The sequence below is a fragment of the Eretmochelys imbricata genome, chromosome 2 (assembly GCF_965152235.1).
Source record: "Eretmochelys imbricata isolate rEreImb1 chromosome 2, rEreImb1.hap1, whole genome shotgun sequence".
NCBI classification, from domain to species: domain Eukaryota; kingdom Metazoa; phylum Chordata; order Testudines; family Cheloniidae; genus Eretmochelys; species Eretmochelys imbricata.
The window spans coordinates 230,251,329-230,269,490 of NC_135573.1; the positions used below are offsets into that span (position 1 = coordinate 230,251,329).

The following is an 18,162-nucleotide window of genomic DNA, read 5'->3' on the forward strand; positions in this document are numbered from 1 at the left end:
AGTTTGGCCTGCATCCTGAGAAAGATTTGGAAAAAGTGGAAGGACTTGCGGTGGACATGCTGACATCTGTTGTAGGCATGGATACCATGTTTGCCTAGGCCATGCTGGAGCTAATCAGGATGACTTTGGCTGGATCAGATCTGATCCTGTGTGTGACTCTGGGCAGTAGTGGGATGGGAGGGAAGGCATACAGGAGAGGTGCATCCCATGTGATGAAAAATGCATCTCCTATGGATTTTGGTCCCAGACCCACTCTGGAGCAAAACATTGGAGATTTGTGACAAATAGGTCTATCAATAGGAATCCCCATTGTTGAAATATGTTCTAAACCATGGAGGTGTTTATTTTCCACTTGTGGTCGTGTGTGAACTTTCAGCTTAGAGCGTCTACCACGATACTCTGAGATACCGGTAGGTAGGTGGCTGATACATTGACGTTGTGTTCAATGCATAACGTCCACAACTTTATGGCCTCTGTGCATAGGGAGTACAATCTCGCTCCTCCCTGTCTGTCTGTCATGATCTGTATGGTTTTGTTTTCAACTAGAGGCATGAAGTGCACCCAGGTATTATGAACTGTTTGCAGTTTCAGAATGTTAATGTGGAGTGTTGATTCCAAAGGAGACCACTGCCCTATGCTATGAGGCTGTCTAAGTGGGCACCCCATCCCAGTAGGGAGGCATCCATTGTAATTACCATTTCGGGAAACGAGGGGAGGTTTAGGAAGGGGATGCCTGTGTACACGTTATGCAGGTGAGTCCACCACTGTAACGAGTTCTTGAACTTCACTGGCATGCTTAGGAGTTTGTACAGTCTGTGTTTGTGTGGAATGCACACTGCCCTGAGGCAAGCTTGCCCACAGCGCACACTTAGTCTGGCATGATTTACAACATGAACACCTAGTAGACGAAGACAGGTCACCGCCATGTGACCTAGCTGACGAAGGCAGGTCCCAGCAGATACTTGTAGACTGTGTATCATGGTATCGATCACGTCTGTCAGGGCAACAAATCTCTGAAGTGGTAGTGATGCTTTCGCCTCTATAGAGTGTAGGTAGGCCCCAAGAAAGTCCAGTTGTTGAACTGGTGTTAGTGTTGGCTTTTGAAGGTTTATTTACAGACTGAAATCTATGAAAAGTAACATTGTCTTTTGCATGGCTTTGACGGCTTCTTCTTGAGTGTGAGCCTTGATCAGACAATCATCTAAATACGGGTAGATCATGACCTCTTGCTTGTGTAGGTGGGCCGCCACTACTGCTAGAATTTTGGAAAACACTCGAGGGGCCGTGGAGAGACCAAAGGGTAGTATCGTGTATTGGAAGTGGTCCTGTCCCAATACAAATTGGAGGAATCACCTGTGTATTGGGTGCATGGTGACGTGAAAATATACATCTTGCAGGTCAAGGGCTGCAAACGATTCCCCTCATTCCAATGCAGGAATTATTGTTGCTAAAGTCACCATCCTGAAATGTGTTTTGACGAATTTGTTTAATTGTATTAAAAAAATAATGAGAATAGAAGCTCTTCCCTCCATGTTGTACTGGCCTTGGTTCTACCGTGCTTAGTTGCAGAAGGTATTCTATTTCCTGTCTCAAGAGTGACTCATGAGAGGGGTCCCTGAAGAGCGACAGGGAGGGAGGATGGAGAGGAACTGGATGGGGTAGCCGGTCTTAATCTCTAGTACCCATTTGTCAGACGTGATAAATACGCCAGAATGGGTAGAAGGGTACCAGATGGTCTGTAAACAGATGGTTGGTGGAGTGTGGCGTTAGCGACAGTAGTTGGGGGAGGTCTGTCAATCCCGTGACCAAATCTTCAAATTTGTATTTTGGAGATGGGTTGCTGCGATGTGGATGGCTGTGAAGAATTTGATCTTCGTTTGGGTGGTCTTTGAGGATCATACTGACTCTGGTTCTGTGTGTACAGAGCTTAAGACGTTGTGACGTAGAATACTTGCCCTGTTTGCATTTTCTTGTAGGTGTATAGATGCCTCGAGATCTAAGAGTGACTCAAGTTCTTTAAGGAGTGAAGTGACTCGTCAATCTTCCTGGAAAACAGCTTTGGACCTTCGAAAGTAAGATCCTCTATGGTTGATTGCACCTCCCTTGGAAACCCCAACAGATGCAGCTAGGAGTCCCGGCACATTACTATGGCAGTTGCAATGGTCCTCACTGTCAGCGGAATCCAATGTTGTCTGAAAGGCTGTTCGAGATATAAGGTGGCCTTCAGAAATGAGTGATGCAAACTGCTCTCTTTTTTCCTCTGGTGTAAGTTCAATAAAGTCTGCTAATTTTGAATATGTTGGTGGGCATATTTTGCCAAGAGAGTTTCATAATTGGCAATTCTAAACTGCAATGTTGCTGATGAGTAGGCCTTGTGGTAGGCCTCCTTATGATGAGGTGTGGACCTGGAATAATGTTGCCTTATGAGGAGAGATTAATAAGACTGGGACTTTTCAGCTTGGAAAAGAAACAACTAAGGGGGGATATGATAGAGGTTTATAAAATCATGACTGGTGTGGAGAAAGTAAATAAGGAAATGTTATTTACTCTCTCTCATAACACAAGAGCAGGGGCCACCAAATGAAATTAGTAGGCAGCAAACAAAAGGAAGTATTTTTTCACACAATGCACAGTCAACCTCTGGAACTCTTTGACAGAGGATATTGCGAAGGCCAAGACTATAACAGGATTCAAAAAAGAACTAGAAAAATTCATGGAGGATAAGTCCATCAATGGCTATTAGCCAGGATGGGCAGAGATGGTGTCCCTAATCTGGGTTTGCTAGAAGCTGGGAATGGGCGACAGGGGATGGACCACTTGATGATTGCCTGTGCTGTTCATTCCCTCTGGGACACCTGGCATTGGCCACTGTCAGGAGACAGGATACTGGGCTATGTGGACCTTTGGTCTGACCAAGTAGGACCACTCTTATGTTCTTTTGTTAACAGCACCCACCACAAGAGAATTTGGTTGGGGCGGGGTGGGAAAAAAAATTCTAGCCCCTTTGAAGGGACATAATATTTTTTGTCAACTCTCTTACACATAGGTGGGATAGTGGCAGGGGTTTTCCAGATGGTTGTGGTGGGCTCCATAATGGCTTTGTTTATGGGCAAAGCAATTTTGGAAGATGTCAACGTGAGGAGTATGTCCAAGAACTTATGCTGGGATTCGGTAACCTCTTTAAGAGGGATTTGAAGTGTGTCAGCTATTCTTTCAAACGGTTCCTGAAATTGTTTGAAATCATATCCGGTAGTAGGGGGCAGAGGCATGATGGTCTTGTGAGGTGAGGAAGACAAGGTGGTTATAGGAATAGCCTCCTGGTCTAACTCCTGCTTGGTTTCCTCAAAAGTCTGTTCCTGGGAGACGTCGGGTGGTCCTACTGGCTTTGGCGAGGAGTGTCTATATATTTCTCTGCTGCATGGTGGCTTGGGAAAATATGGCCTGTATGCTGCCTGCAGGTCCTAGAACAACCATTGTGGTGGGAAAGGCACAGGTGGGGTTCCCCATGGGCGTCCATACCACCCTTTTATGTCTGGTCTGGGATGGTGTCTAGGGTGCTCTTGTGGCTCAGATCTGATACTGGTCTGCAGGGACGAGGAATGCTGAGATGAAGAAAGTTCCCCCTCCTCATCCTCCTCTTGCGGGGGAGGCAGATGCAGCTGGTGGTGTGCATGGTGCTGAAAGCATCAATGCATTGTCAGTACCAAGGAGAAGGGACTCACTTTCCAGTACCACTGTCAGGTCCTTAGGTGCAAGGCACTGCTGTATTCTCAGTACCAGAAGAGGTACTTGCATTTGTTGCAATGCCGAGAATTGCTGCAGTACCTGGGGGTAGTGCAGTGCTGTAGGGATAGGCATCTACATTGACTGCACAGAGGACTTAGGAGGCTTCAGTGCCGATGCATCAGTGATGTGCAGTAGAGAGTCAGGAGGTGGCACTGGTGCCTTAGAAACTGCAGAGGCACTCGGTACAGAGGATTTTGTTGTTGCCGCCGGTGCTGTAGTGGAAACGGCAGTCTCTTCTCTGCCTTCCTTTTTGGAGCCTGCCTGCTTACGGTCTGTGGCTTTAATGGTAATGATAGTACCAAAAGCCCCTGCCGACTCATAGGTACTTTGCCACAGCTTCTTTTTAGATGCAAGTTTGGTAGGAGGAGTGGAAGCTCTCCTATTTGCAGGTCTTTTAGGAGACAGGTCCTTCCCACACGAAGCTGAGGAGGGGGATCTGTCAGAAGCCACCTTCAGTGATTAGTCACCAGGAGAAGTTTGCGTTCCTGAATCTGAGGCAGAATGGAGGGACTTCTCCATGAGAATAAGCTTACATTTGAGGTCCCTTGTTTTCCTGGTGAGGGTCTTCAGATTATGGCAATGAATGCACTTTTGGGGTACATGTGTTTCCCCCAGACCTGTGATATATTGCGAGTGTCCATCAGAGATAAGAACTGCCTCACAGCAGGGGATACAACATTTAAATCCAGGAGATCCTGGCATTTCAGAGGGACTATCCTGTGACGGGATGAAGTTATAAAGAAATATTTATTTATTTTTTATATGGAGAGAAGAAAAATAGAAAGTCTTAACCTACTAGCCTGGCGGTTGAGAAAGGTCGGGGGGGGACACACGGCCACGCAACGCTAATCAACTGCTGCAACAGGCACGAGACAGGGAGAGCGCAGGTGCAGCCCAGCCAGATACTGCTGTCGAAATTCTCCAGCTAGAAGCACAGGGCACTCAATCACCTAAAGTGAAGCACCCACAGAGAAATCACTCGAAGAAGAAATAATATGCTGTCTTAAATTATATGTAAATATTTTAAAATATTGTCTTCCAGCTCAGTTAAAAATCTGAAAAAGAACTCAACAAAATTGCGTGTATGCTTTATTGTCCAATTGACATCCACAGCTGTGATAGAGTACTGGTATTTGATCAGATAATTTGGTATTTGGAGCCAATCTTTAGAATATACAGACATCTTCTAAGAAGTGCTGAATACCCACAACTCTAACTGAAGTCAATGGAAGCTGCAGCTACTTAGCATTTCTGAAAATCATGCCCCAAGTGTCTAAAGGTGGTGTGCTGGGCTCTACTATTATGGTCACCACTTTTGCAAGACTATGACAAGTTTTGTACAAAATATGCCTTGAGAAGTATCACTTGAAAACAATCTGCTGAACATTACTGTGTTAGTAAAATACGTGTATCAACATTGTATGTAAAGGTACATACATTTTGTATTGATACATGCTGTATCATTTTGCTGTAACATGCTCCAAGCTAAGAAAAGGAAGCTCAAACCAGTTTCTCAGGAATAAAAGGACAGACCAACACCCAGGCAGGTGTTGAAGAGCTATCACCTGCTTAAGCGGCCACTCTCCCAGTGGGGGAAAGGTATAAACAAGAAATTTACATTTCACCATGTGGAATGGTTCAAACCTCATGTCCACTGGAGACTGCTTGTCACCGGCACTCCAACTGGGGGTAATCCTCAAAGAGGGGAGAGTGAGAATAAGAGGGGAGAGTGGTATAAGAATGACAGATGGCGGCCTCCATTTCATCTCTCCACCCCATCTCTGCTCATAGCAGCTACAACGCTCAAAAGATAAAAATCATCACTGAACTGGGGGAAGGGTGGTCGTAGCTGGAAGACTTTTCAGCTAGTACAGACTGCTGTAGCATGTGGTCAGACTTTTGCTTTTAAGTTTACTTTGCTTGTTAAGACAGATATTAGCTTGCATTTTACTCTTATTTTCTTTGTAATTACTTGTAATCATTTAACAACTATCATTCTGTAGTTAATAAACTTATCTTATTGTTTTATCTTAACCAGTTTGTTTGGGTTAAAGTGTGTAGGAAACTCTATTTGGGATAACAAGGTTAATGCATTATCATTTTCCCTCAGTGAAATGATGGACTTTCGATGAGCTTGTACTATTCAGAAGACTACTGACCAGTACAAGATGCATATTTCTGGGGGACAAGGCTGGGACTAGAAATTGCAGGTGTCACCCTGTATGTAATTCATGAGCGACTGGTCAGAGTGCTCATGTATTTAGCTGGGAGTGATTCTGCATGCTGAATGCTGTGTGAACAGACGAGGAGTTGATATTTTGACAGCACAGCAATGTAAAAGGCACCACAGGCTAGAGAATTAAGGGGACACAGCTGTTTAACAGTCCAGATTTTACCCTGGGTAATGTCACAATTGGGAACTCTAGAATTAGATTCACCCTTGAAAATGTGGAACATGAGGTACAAAAATAGAGGACTGATTCTTACTAGAGAAATCACAAATGATAGCGCACTGCTGCAGGATCTGTCAGTGTCATAGCAGACACAGCTATCACTGGCTACGTTTTGAATTGTTTCAAAAGCATCTGTCTGAGAGTTATACATTATACAACCAAAGTTATAAAACTATTTCAGACTATCAAAGGCAGAACAGCTATGAATGATGGTTTAATTGGGCTGAAGTTTTACATTAGCACGGCAGCTCAGAAACACACTGGAAACCATTTTTATCTTTTATTTTAAAAACAAGGTGTCAGAAGTAATCTTCATTTTGTTTTTAAACTAGAGAACAATCTTTATGTAAAATACTGTACCAAAATTAGAAAGAGTATTAATTCCTTGGGAACTAAATCTAGTTGAGATCTTGGTCTAATTACATTCTGCAGTTTGATAAACAGAAATGAGAATTACTACTTATATAAGATAGTGTTTGCTCCCCATATTAAAACAAAAAACAAACCAACAACAAATAAAAGACTGCAGTTTTATCATCCCATATCTCACTATGAGCCTGGTATGCCAATTTCCCTGAATGAGTAGTAGTTTATAATATAATTTGTTAAAAAACAAAACAAAAGAAACCCCACACACCACAACCCCAAGCAGTCTTCCCCAATGATTAAAAGATGCAGAAGTATATTTCATCTGTAGTACCAAGACGACAATATTTTAAAATTAAATACTTTTGATGGTAAGAATGTATTTAAAACTACAATATATTAAAAGAACAAGGTCCCATTGAAACCAACAATGGAAAAATTAAGGCTGGAACATAGTCCTTAAATCTCCTGCACTATGACTAGATATTCTCACAAGCAAGATGTCACTTATACTTTGGAACTTCTGCGATATGGTACAATGTAGTGAATTACATATGGAACACAATGCTTTTGTTGGTTCAAGACTTTCCATATGTTTTGTTCACAGCAGAATTTTTGTAAAGGCCAAAACAAGTGATGGGTTTGTTTTTAACTAAAGATAGCCTCCTGACTGAATAATCTGCATCACCACAATAGGAATTTATGTGATAAGAGACTCAGATTCCAGACTAACCACAAGAGCTCTTTTGTAGATTCCAGCAGAAGCCAAAAACACTACCCGGAAGATTCGAAGCTGTGCAAAAAGAGTGTGTATATATATCAGCAAAAGGAAAAGGAGTACTTGTGGCACCTTAGAGACTAACCAATTTATCTGAGCATAAGCTTTCATGAGCTACAGCTCACTTCATCGGATGCATACTGTGGAAACTGCAGAAGACATTATATACACAGAGACCATGAAACAATACCTCCTCCCACCCCACTCTCCTGCTGGTAATAGCTTATCTAAAGTGATCACTCTTCTTACAATGTATCCTCCTTACAAGGAGGATAATCAAGTTGGGCCATTTCCAGCACAAATCCAGGTTCTCTCACCCTCCCCCCCCCCCCCCCAACTCACTCTCCTGCTGGTAATAGCCCATCCAAAGTGACCACTCCAGCAGGAGAGTGAGTTTGTGTGTGTGTGTGGGGGGGGGTTCTGGTGATCACTTTGGATGGGCTATTACCAGCAGGAGAGTGAGTTTGTGTGTGTGGGGGGCAGGGTGAGAAAACCTGGATTTGTGCTGGAAATGACCCAACTTGATTATCATACACATTGTAAGGAGAGTGATCACTTTAGATAAGCTATTACCAGCAGGAGAGCGGGGTGGGAGGAGGTATTGTTTCATTGTCTCTGTGTATATAATGTCTTCTGCAGTTTCCACAGTATGCATCTGATGAAGTGAGCTGTAGCTCACGAAAGCTTATGCTCAAATAAATTGGTTAGTCTCTAAGGTGCCACAAGTACTCCTTTTCTTTTTGCGAATACAGACTAACACGGCTGTTACTCTAAAACCTATATATATCAGTTTCAGTATGTCTGAAACAGATACCTGTAAATGCTTTATTCTATCTATCTATTGGGGAGTCAAGATGGGTGAGATAATATCTTTTTTTGGATCAACTGCTGTTGATTAAAGACTCAAGCTTTCAAGCTTACACAGTGCTCTTCTTCAGATCTATATCCAACTTCCGTGAAGAAAGTACTGAATTAGGTGTTATGGAAGCACTCTGAAAATGGAATTCCTCTGGAGTCCTAATGAACAACCTGAAGGATATTTATTCTTCTGAAAATTGTACAGCCCCGTTTAGTAATGCACTTACCTGCAAAAACAAATAACTGGACAGCACATTGTCCAACGACGGACTAAGGTAGACTGGGTCTGTCATTCTTACACCTATTCCTCTGAAAAGCAAGAAACTCATATTAAATCTGATTCCACTAAATTATCTGCTCTGTTCTAAAGTTCTAAAACTACATTTTGCCATGGAAATATTCCTTTGTTCTCTTAATAATCACCTTTTCACAAGATATTCAGAAAATTTCTGAGTGACTCAATTGATACTACTTTAGCCAGTGATGGTCTGCTTTTTGTTTTTCAGCAATAGTGATATTAATGATAAAGGGGCACATTCCACTTAAATCACCAGGGTTATACTTATTTAACTGTGAACAGAATTTTGCATAAGTGAAAATACATAAAAATCAACTCAAATAAAATAAACCTTTTACAATTTTATAACCCAAGCTAATGAATACCCTTTGAAATGTCATCACATTGGATTCACCAAATGGGTGATCTGCAAAGTAAAGAAAATATTTCTTTGTATTTTGCACATTAAAAAATGGCCAAAAAAGAATGGTTTCCTCATATGTAAAACTGGCATACTACTAATTTATTTACGTTGTAGCAGTGTTGTGAGGATTAATTAATATCTGATCAATGACTTGAAAATGTGAAGTGCTATACAAATGTTAGGTTTTACTACTATTATTTATTAATATGCAAATCTGAGAAACTCTAAAAAGCTGAAAGAAGAACGTGAGCAGGAGAATCTGAGGACTGGAAGGGACGTCGAGAGGTCATCTAGTCCAGTCCCCTGCACTCATGGCAGGATTAAATATTATCTAGCCCAGGGGTGGGCAAACTACGACCCAGGAGCCGCATCTGTTTTAATTTGGCCCTCGAGTTCCCACTGGGGAGCAAGGTCCAGGGCTTGCCCTGCTCTGACATGCCAGCCTGGGAGCAGTGTCAGAGGCTTGCACCGCTCTGCACGTGCCGTGGCGCCACACTGCTCCCAGAAGCAGCGCTATGTCCCCCCTCCAGCTCCTATGCGTAGGGGCAGCCAGGGGGCTCTGCATGCTGCCCCTGCCTCAAGCGCTGCCCCCTCAGCTCCCACTGGCCTGGAACCACAGCCAATGGGAGCTGCAGGGGTGGCGCCTGTGGACAGGGCGGTGCACAGAGCTGCCTGGCTGCCCCTCTGCGGAGCTGGAGGAGGAACATGCCGTTGCTTCTGAGAGCTGCTTGAAGTAAGCGCTGCCCGGACCCTGCATTAGCCCTGATCCCCTTCCTGCCCTTCAAATCCCTCAGTCCCAGCCCAGAGCACCCCCCTGCACCCCAAACCCCTCATCCCCAGCCCTACCCTAGAGCCCGCACTCCCAGCCAGAGCCCTCACCCCCTGCCCCGCACCCCAACCCTCTGCTCCAGCCCAGAGCCCCCTCCCGCATCCTGAACTCCTCATTTTTGGCCCTACCCCAGAGCCCACACCCCCAGCCAGAGCCCTCACCCCCTCCCATACCCCAACCTCCAATTTTATGAGCATTCACTGCCCGCCATACAATTTCCATACCCTGATATGGTCCTTGGGCCAAAAAGTTTGCCCACCCCGATCTAGACCATCCCTGACAGGTGTTTGTCTAACCTGCTCTTAAAAATCTCTAATGATGGACATTCAACAACCTCCCTAGGAAATTTATTCCAGTGCTTAAACACCCTGACAGTTCGGGAGCTTTTCTTAATGTCCAATCTAAACCGCTCTTGCTGCAATGAAAGCCGCTTACTTGTCCTATCCTCAGAGATTAAGGAGAACAATTTTTCCTCCTTATAACCACCTTTTATGTACTTGAAAACTGTTATCATGTCCCTTCTCAGTCTTCTCTTCTCCAGACTAAACAAACCCAATTTTTTCAATCTTCCCTCATACGTCAAGTTTTCCAGACCTTTAATCATTTTTGTTGCTCTTCTCTGGACTTTCTCCAATTTGTCCACACCTCTCCTGAAATGTGGCGCCCAGAACTGGAGAACAATACTCCAGTTGAGGCCTCATCAGCACAGAGTAGAGCAGAAGAATTATTTCTTGTGTCTTGCTTAAAACACTACTGCTAATATATCCCAGAATGATGTTTGTTTTTTTGCAACAGTGTTACACTGTTGACTCATATTTAGCTTGTGATCCACTATGACCCCCAGATCCCTTTCCGCAGTACACCTTCTCAGGCAGTCATTTCCTATTTTGTATACATGCAACTGATTGTTCCTTTCTAAGTGGAGTTCTTTACATTTGTCCTTATTGAATTTCATCCTGTTTACTTCAGACCATTTCTCCAGTTTGTCCAGATCATTTTGAATTTGAATCTGATTCTCCAATGCACTTCCAGCCCCTCCCAGCTCAGTATCATTCGCAAACTTTATAAGTGTACTCTATATGCCATTATCTAAATCATTGATGAAGATGTTGAATAGAACCAGACCCAGAATTGATCCCTACAGGACCCCACTCGTTATGCCCTTCCAGCATGACTGTGAACCACTGATAACTACTCTCTGGGAATGGTTTTCCAACCAGTTATGCACCCACCTTATAGTAGCTCAATATAGCTTGTATTTTGCTAGTTTATCTACAGTACTGGAGAATCATAATGTCCTATATATTAAAGCCATCAACATTGATTTGCATGGAAAAACAAAATGTGTAAAGTTAACATAGGCTCTACAGGTTTAGATTTCATTAAGTGGAGATAAAAATATTACTAAGTAATCGCAACAAAAAAAGAGAAATGGCACAAATGAACCTGAAAACAAAACTGTTAAATAACTGCAGTCAGCAAGAATGAATCTATTTTCCTAAGTGCAGCATGCAGACAAAGAAGAATTGAGACAGAAAAGCAAATATGACAGACTCAAGCTTTAGTGTCCTATATTCAATTTTGCCATATTGTCATCTGAGGTAGGTTTCACACCAAAGTTTTTTGTAGATTGTGTTTTAAATCAGGCACATATGTTTGATGTAACTATATGAAAAAGAGCTGTTCTGCAATACTGGACACACTTTACATGTTAATTCTATGCTGGAGGGAAAAAGCCCAAATCAGTTTCTTTGACAGCAAAAACAAAGACGCCAAGCATGCTTGAAGATAACAAATAATTTGGCAAATAGTGTTATAAACAGATTTCATTAAAGATAGTCAACCTAAAATACAGCTCCTTTAAAATTGAAAACATCTGTTGTTGGAAGGTGGTGGAAAGGGTGAGACTGCATTTCTGGCCAAACTAAAGCAAACTTAGTGGTTGCAGTAGGACAGTTTATCAAAGCTGCATCCTGCTTATTAACTTGGCAAAACTCAATGTGACAATGTCAAATGCTAGTTAAAATAAACCCACTTGTTTCCTGACCAATAATGTCTTCAGAATTCACTAAACCAGTATCTACAACCCATCCTGCAACTGTAAACTGAGAACTGGAGCATTAATAAATATTTATACTATGGTAGCACCTACAAACCCTGCTCAGCATCAAGGCTCCTTTGGGCTAGCTGCTATAAAAGCATAAACATAGTATGATTTAGGACCAGGATGGTGGCTATCTTAGCCCTCCACAGATGTGCAAGTGGAAGAGAGGACACAAGGAGCTTTCCATGCCTCTTTTGAGGGGAGGGCACAATCTCACTGGCAAACCAGAAGCATTAGCTTCCCAAAAAGCAGAGTGGGTGGGAAGGGCCACGGCAGGGCTGACCCAATGTAAGGCTGGAAGAGATCTTGAGAGGTCATTTAGTAGAATCCCCTGCACTGAGGCAAAACTAAGTACTGTATACTTAGAGAAGTGTTTGTGTAATCCAGCGTTTCTCAAACTCGGGTCCGCGGACCCCTGGGGGTCCATGAGAGTACTCCAGGGGGTCCGTGGGTCCACGGATCAACTCAACTCCTACCCCTCCCTCCCAGTACCCCGGCACACCGGGAAACAGCTGTTCAGCGGCGTGCAGGAGACGCTGGGAGAGAAGGGGAGGAGCAGGGATGGGGCTCACTCATGGGAGGGGGCGGAATCACGTCCAGGGCCACTGGCCCCTCTGAACAACTCTTCCCCCTCCCTTCTAATGCCTCCTTCATACCAGAGAAGAGCTGTTCAGCGGGGTCCAGGAGGCACTGGGAGGGAGGAAGGGAGAGGAGCAGGGAAGGGATGTGCTTAGGGGAGAGGGTGGGAAGAGGAGGGGCAGGGTGGAGCAGGGGCAGGAAGATAATGGAGTGCGACCTGAGGCTAAGCAAGGATCCTGGGGGTCCACAAAAAATTTTAAATCAAAATCGGGGTCTTCGGGTTGCTAAAGTTTGAGAACCGCTGGTCTAACCTGTTCTTAAAAAAACAGCATTGATGGGAATTTCACAATCTCCCTTAGGATTCTATTCCAGTACTTACCTATCTTTACAGTTAGAAACTTTTCCCTAATATCTAACCTAAATCTCCCTTGCTGCAGATTAAGCCATACTTCTTGTCCTAACTTCAGTGGACACAGAGAACATTTAATCACAATCTTCTTTATAGAACCCCTTAACATATGTGAAGACTTATCAGTTCCCCCCTCAGTTGTTTTCTCTCAGGACTAAACATACCCAGTTTTTTTTAAGCTTTCCTCATAGGTCAGGTTTTCTAACCCATTTGATCATTTTTGTTGCTCTTTTCTGGATTCTTTCCAGTTTGTTCATACTGGACACAATACTCCAGTTGAGGCCTTACCAGGGCCATATAGAGAAGAACAATTAACTTCTGTTTCTTAGATATGACACTCCTGTTAATACACCCCAGAATTATATTAGCTTTTTTTTGCAACTGCATCACATTGTTGGCTCATATTCAATTTCTGATCTACTATAACCCTCAGATATCCTTTTCAGCAATACTACCACCTAACTAGCTATTCCCCATTTTGTAGTTATTCATTTGATTTTTTGCTTCTGAAGTGTAGTACTTTGCAATTTTTTACTGAATTTCCTCTTATTGATTTTCAGACCATTTCTCCAATCTGTCCTGATCGTTTTGAATTCTAATCCTGTTATCCAAAGTGTTATCAACCCATCCCAGCTGCAAATTTTATAATACTCTCCACTCCAAGTCATTAATGAAAATACTGAATAGTACCAGTAGTAAGCCAAGGACGGACTCCTGTGGGACCCCACTAGATATGTACTTTCAGTTTGATGAGCCATTGATAACTACTCTTTGAGTACAGTTTTTCCAATCACTTTATAGTAATTTCATCTAGACCACACTTCTCTAGTTTGCTTATGAGAATGTCATGTAGGACAGTGTCAAAAGCCTTACTAAAATCAAGATATATCACGTCTACTACTTCTCCCATCCACTAGGCATCTAACCCTCTCAAAAAGGGAAATTAGATTGGCTGCCAAGATTTGTTTCTGACAAATCCAAATTGGTTATTACTTATAACCCTATTATCCTCTAGGTGCTTACAAATTGATTAATATTGTGTTCTAATATCTTTCCAAGTACCAAAGTTATACCGACTAGTCTATAATGCCCCAAGTCATCTTTGTTCCTCTTCTCAAAGCAGGCAAACAGTACCTTTCTCTTGTCCTCTGAAACATCGCCCCTCCAACAATTCTCAAAGATGATCACTAATTGTTCTGAGATTACTTCAGCCACTACTGGGTGAATTTCATCAAGACCTGCCAACTTGAATACATTAACTTATCTAAATATTCTTTAACCTATCCTTTCCTTATTCTAGAGTTTGTTCCGTCTCCCTGGCTGTTAATATTAATTGTATTAAGCATCTGGTCACAATTATTTTAGAGAAAACAAGCAAAATAGACACTAAACACCTCAACCTTCTTGAAGCTGTTCATTATTAGCTCTCCTTCGCTGCTAAATAGAGGACCTACTCTTTCCTTCATCTTTCTCTTGTTCCTTCATCTTTCTCAATATATTTATAGAACCTCTCTTTATTGCCTTTTAAGTCCCTTGTTAGGTGTAACTCATTTTGTGACTTAGCTTTTATGATTTTTGTCCCTGCACGTTTATGCTATTATTTCATATTCCCTCTTAGCAATTTGCCATTTCCACTTTTTGTAGGATACCTTTTTGATTTTCAAGTCATTAAAGAGCTGATGCAGCCATATGAACCTCTTCTCTTCCTATATTTCCTTTTCATCAGGATAGTTTGCTGTTGTTCCTTTAATATTGTGTCTTTAAGAAACTGCCCGCTCTCCTCAACTGTTTTGCCTTAGATTTGTTTTGCATTGGATCTTATCTACTAGTTCTCTGAGTTTGCCAAAGTCTGCTTTTTTAAAATTCATTGTCCTTATTCTGCTGGTCTCACTCAGTTCCTTTCCTTAGAAATCAGGAAGCCTATCACATCATGATCACTTTCACCTAAGTTGCCTTCCACCTTCACAACTAATATTGCCTGTTGGTCAAAATCAAGTCTAAAGTGACTGTGCTCCTGCTTACTTACCCACCATCTAAAACAAGTTGTCCCCAACACATTCCAAGAACTTACTGGACATTGAGTTTTGCCATATTATTTTTCCAACAGATATCTGGATAGTAAAAGTCCTCATTAATACCAGATCTTCTTTTTTGGATCTTTCTGTTGTTTGTTCTAGAAATACCTCATTCACCTCCTCCCTCTGATTTGTTGGGCTGTTTTTCCCCTCTTTTATCTTCACTTAGAAGCCTTCCACTGGCCTGCCCCTAACCTCCTTTTGGACCTCAGAACAAGTGGGTACATTCTTGACAGGTACAATGCAACCTTTCCCCCCGCCTCTTTCCTGAACAAGCTATACCCTCCGTCCCCCGTCCCCCCTGCAATATTCCAGTCATGAGATTTATCAAACCAAGTCTCTTTTGCTTGTGCATTAAGACTTCCAGTTCTTCCTGTTTATTTCCAAAAGTTCTTGCATTTGTGTACAGTCATCTAAGATGTGCACACTCCCCCACGGTTTTCCCTCTTGTTACTCCTATGTATTGTAATTTTCCATTCCCCACTTCCCTCCTAACTTTCAGCCCTCTGTTAAGGTCACCTTCTTTTATACCTAACCTGAAGTCTTTTGTCACCTGTCCCCTTGGAATCTAGGTTACAGCCCTCTTTACTAGGGTGGTGAGTCAGTGTCCCAACATGCTCTCTCTCTTCTTCATCAGGTGGAGGAAGTACATGCTGCACCCTTTCAAGGGGTCATAGAGCAGCTGTTGTAATGTGCACTCCTGAGAAGTGCAGAAGAAAATTTTAGTCAGCCAGAATTTTTCCCAAAGCTCCCACTGCCTCAGTGTCCCTTTTCACATGCCTCCAATGTAATGTCTCGTTCAAAGCCACAATCTGACTTTATGTGAATTACAGAATATTTCTAAATTCCTAGCTTTTTCCCCTCAAAAAAGAAAATAAGTGCAGCTTCTTAATCCTCATTGCAGTTACTATGGACTTACTTCAGTGAGCCACTTGAACTGAAGATTTCACTGCGACTCAATTCTGAAATCCCATTTCCAATAAAAAGTTTGGTTCCCAGAAATTCTTTGGCGCCTCTTTTACACTTCCCTTCAATATCAGAGTATACAGAGACCACATCTCCAGCTTTCATAACTAGGGAAAGAAAGATATTTTTTAAAAATTTAAATCTGGCAAAAGAACAGTGCCCAACTCATCTGGAACTTCTGATGGGCCATGTACTTCAACCCCTTGCATCATAGCAATATTGATTTCAGATCAAGACAAGCTTTGAGTATCTCCACCGTTAGCCAGTCCACAAAGTCACCTGGCAGTCTTCTCATTGCCTAATTATTTTCTGCACACAAAATATGACAGAGAAGCCACCTCTGTGTAAAGCATTTAGTTGAGCAAAGTACTTAAGCATGTGCTGATCATAAGAAGACAAGTAGTCCCACTGTCTTCAAGTATCTTGTTGCACTGGTGCCCAGAAGAGCTTGAAGAACACTTTGGTCTCTGGTACAGGAGATTCTGTTAAGCCTGTTTGGAGTAAAGCAGTAAGAAAGCATGGTCTACATGTGGACTTACTGAGCTCTGCCTCTACTTGTAAAAGCTTCATTCTGAGAGCAACTATTATTCAAACTACCCTTAGAGATTTCTCCCCAGATGCTTTTCTAGGATCTTTTTATTGAAGGGCCTGGCTGGCTGTACTAGAGGAAAACTACAGAGGCAAGACTCAGCTTTTGAACTGGGAATGAACGTGGCTTGTGGGTTGTGTTTCAGAGATCTCTTTCCTATGACCAAGGGGCTAGATTAAATGTGCCCGAAGGAAAGAATCATTTTATTATGGAGACATGCTTTTAGAACTTTTAAAAACTGTATTATATTTGTGATCAATTCTTGTAGCCAGAAATAGCTTCTACACTAGATAATTTTCTTCTTGGGATGTCTACAATACCCAAAACACTGACACTCCATGTTGCTACCATCTGCCTTATATTTAACTTTACCTCCCATCAAATTATTTGTCCATCCTCACTTGTAAAGCCAAAAGATTTTTTCCCTTGTTGTCTGTCTCTTTAGAACGCAGCAGCAGTATGTTAAATTTTTAGTTATAACTTGCAATATTCGTGTTTTCTCACCCATTCAGGCAGCTACATTGACTATCCTAAAGCTTAAATTTAAATTTGTCAAACTAAGCTTAAAGATCTTCAATCACTGATTCCTCCTTATCTGTTTCAGAGTAGCAGCCGTGTTAGCCTGTATTCGCAAAAAGAAAAGGAGTACTTGTGGCACCTCAGAAACTAACAAATTTATCTGAGCATAAGCTTTCGTGAGCTACAGCTTGACGAAGTGAGCTGTAGCTCACGAAAGCTTATGCTCAAATAAATTGGTTAGTCTCTATGGTGCCACAAGTACTCCTTTTCTTTCTCCTTATTTGTATAACTTGATCAATGATTAAGTGGCCCACTTATGCACTACCATTCATGTCCTGTTATACCATCTGTGCTGAGTGCAATTTCTAGATACAGGGCTTTATTGTACCTCACCTCAGGCTGGCAGCATACTCTCCACTTCATTTTCCTATCTGTAATTCTTCTAAAATCTTTTTAAAGTCCTGTTGAAGTATGTTTCCCTTTTATTTGATGCTGTGTGCTAATGTACAGCAATGATGATAAATCACTAGCTCACCCAGTAAGTATTTTGCATATTTATGAGTAGAACTGTACAAAATAAAAGCAGTTTCAACAACTGTTGCAGCAACTTACTTGTTTTCTCATAAATGCCTAGATTCAGGAAAGCATACATATTAAGTCAATGGGACTTAAGCACATGCTTAAAGTTAACCACGAGTTTAAGTACTTTTCTGAAGAGGACTGAATTTTAGCACATGCATAAGTGCTTTTTTTATTCAGGGCCAAAATTTACTAGATCAGCGGTTCTCAAACTTTAGCAACCCAAGGACTCCCATTTTGATTTAAAAAAATTTTGCAGACACCAAAGGCCCCCCCAGGCCCTGCCCCCACTCCACCACTTCCCCCAAGGCCCCTCCCCACCTCTTCCCACCCCACCCCTGCCCCTCATCTTCCCTGCCTCTTTCCGCCCCCTCCCCCGAGCATACCCCATCTCCGCTCTTCCCCCTCATTCCCAGCGCCTCCTGCACGCCGCTGAACAGCTGTTTCCCAATGTGCAGGAGGCGCTGGGAAGGAGGGGGAGACACTGAGGGAGGGATGGGGAGGAGTTGATCAGCAGGGCCCGCGGATCCCCTGTAGTACCCTCAAGGACCCCAGTTTGAGAAACGCTGAT

The 18,162-nt window shown here is 42.6% G+C and overlaps 1 protein-coding gene across 9 annotated transcripts in view; it reads right to left on the reverse strand.

Moving 5' to 3' along the window:
- The window catches only part of NSUN6 (NOP2/Sun RNA methyltransferase 6), a 56,515-nt gene that overhangs the window by 29,449 nt on the left and 8,904 nt on the right, over positions 1 to 18,162 (reverse strand). For all 9 annotated transcript variants that reach the window (XM_077808183.1, XM_077808189.1, XM_077808191.1 and 6 more), the window contains 2 exons: positions 15,858 to 16,011; positions 8,469 to 8,550 (listed from right to left, as the gene is read on the reverse strand). In XM_077808183.1, the coding sequence (XP_077664309.1) occupies positions 8,469 to 8,550; positions 15,858 to 16,011 (236 nt within the window). The remainder of the gene's footprint in view (positions 1 to 8,468; positions 8,551 to 15,857; positions 16,012 to 18,162) is intronic.